At 64.7% G+C, this 252-nt stretch overlaps 1 protein-coding gene across 1 annotated transcript in view; it reads right to left on the minus strand.

The window, feature by feature from the left end:
• The window catches only part of LOC119594256 (ETS-related transcription factor Elf-3-like), an 8,286-nt gene that overhangs the window by 666 nt on the left and 7,368 nt on the right, over positions 1–252 (minus strand). Inside the window, exon 3 of the mRNA XM_037943325.1 lies at positions 64–221. Coding sequence (XP_037799253.1) covers positions 64–221 — 158 coding nt within the window. The remainder of the gene's footprint in view (positions 1–63; positions 222–252) is intronic.

A 252-nucleotide genomic window follows, 5' to 3' on the forward strand; every position in this document is an offset into this window, starting at 1 on the left:
ACAGTAGTCGGTGCATGGCTTGTCTGTGAGAAAGCCATGCCATCCGCCGGGCGCCTCAATTACCTCATGGCGCGGCTCAGCTTACTGTAGTTCATGGCCCCATTGCCTTTGACCTCGCCCCACAGCCTGGCCACCTCGTCCTTGTCCACCAGCCGGAAGCGGCCGGCCACGGGGTCCTCCCACCGGATCAGGCTCGGGCACGTGCTCGGGCTGTGCAGCAGCTGCCGGCAGAACTCCCAAACCGTACCCGTC

The sequence above is a fragment of the Penaeus monodon genome, chromosome 33 (assembly GCF_015228065.2).
Source record: "Penaeus monodon isolate SGIC_2016 chromosome 33, NSTDA_Pmon_1, whole genome shotgun sequence".
NCBI lineage: Eukaryota > Metazoa > Arthropoda > Malacostraca > Decapoda > Penaeidae > Penaeus > Penaeus monodon.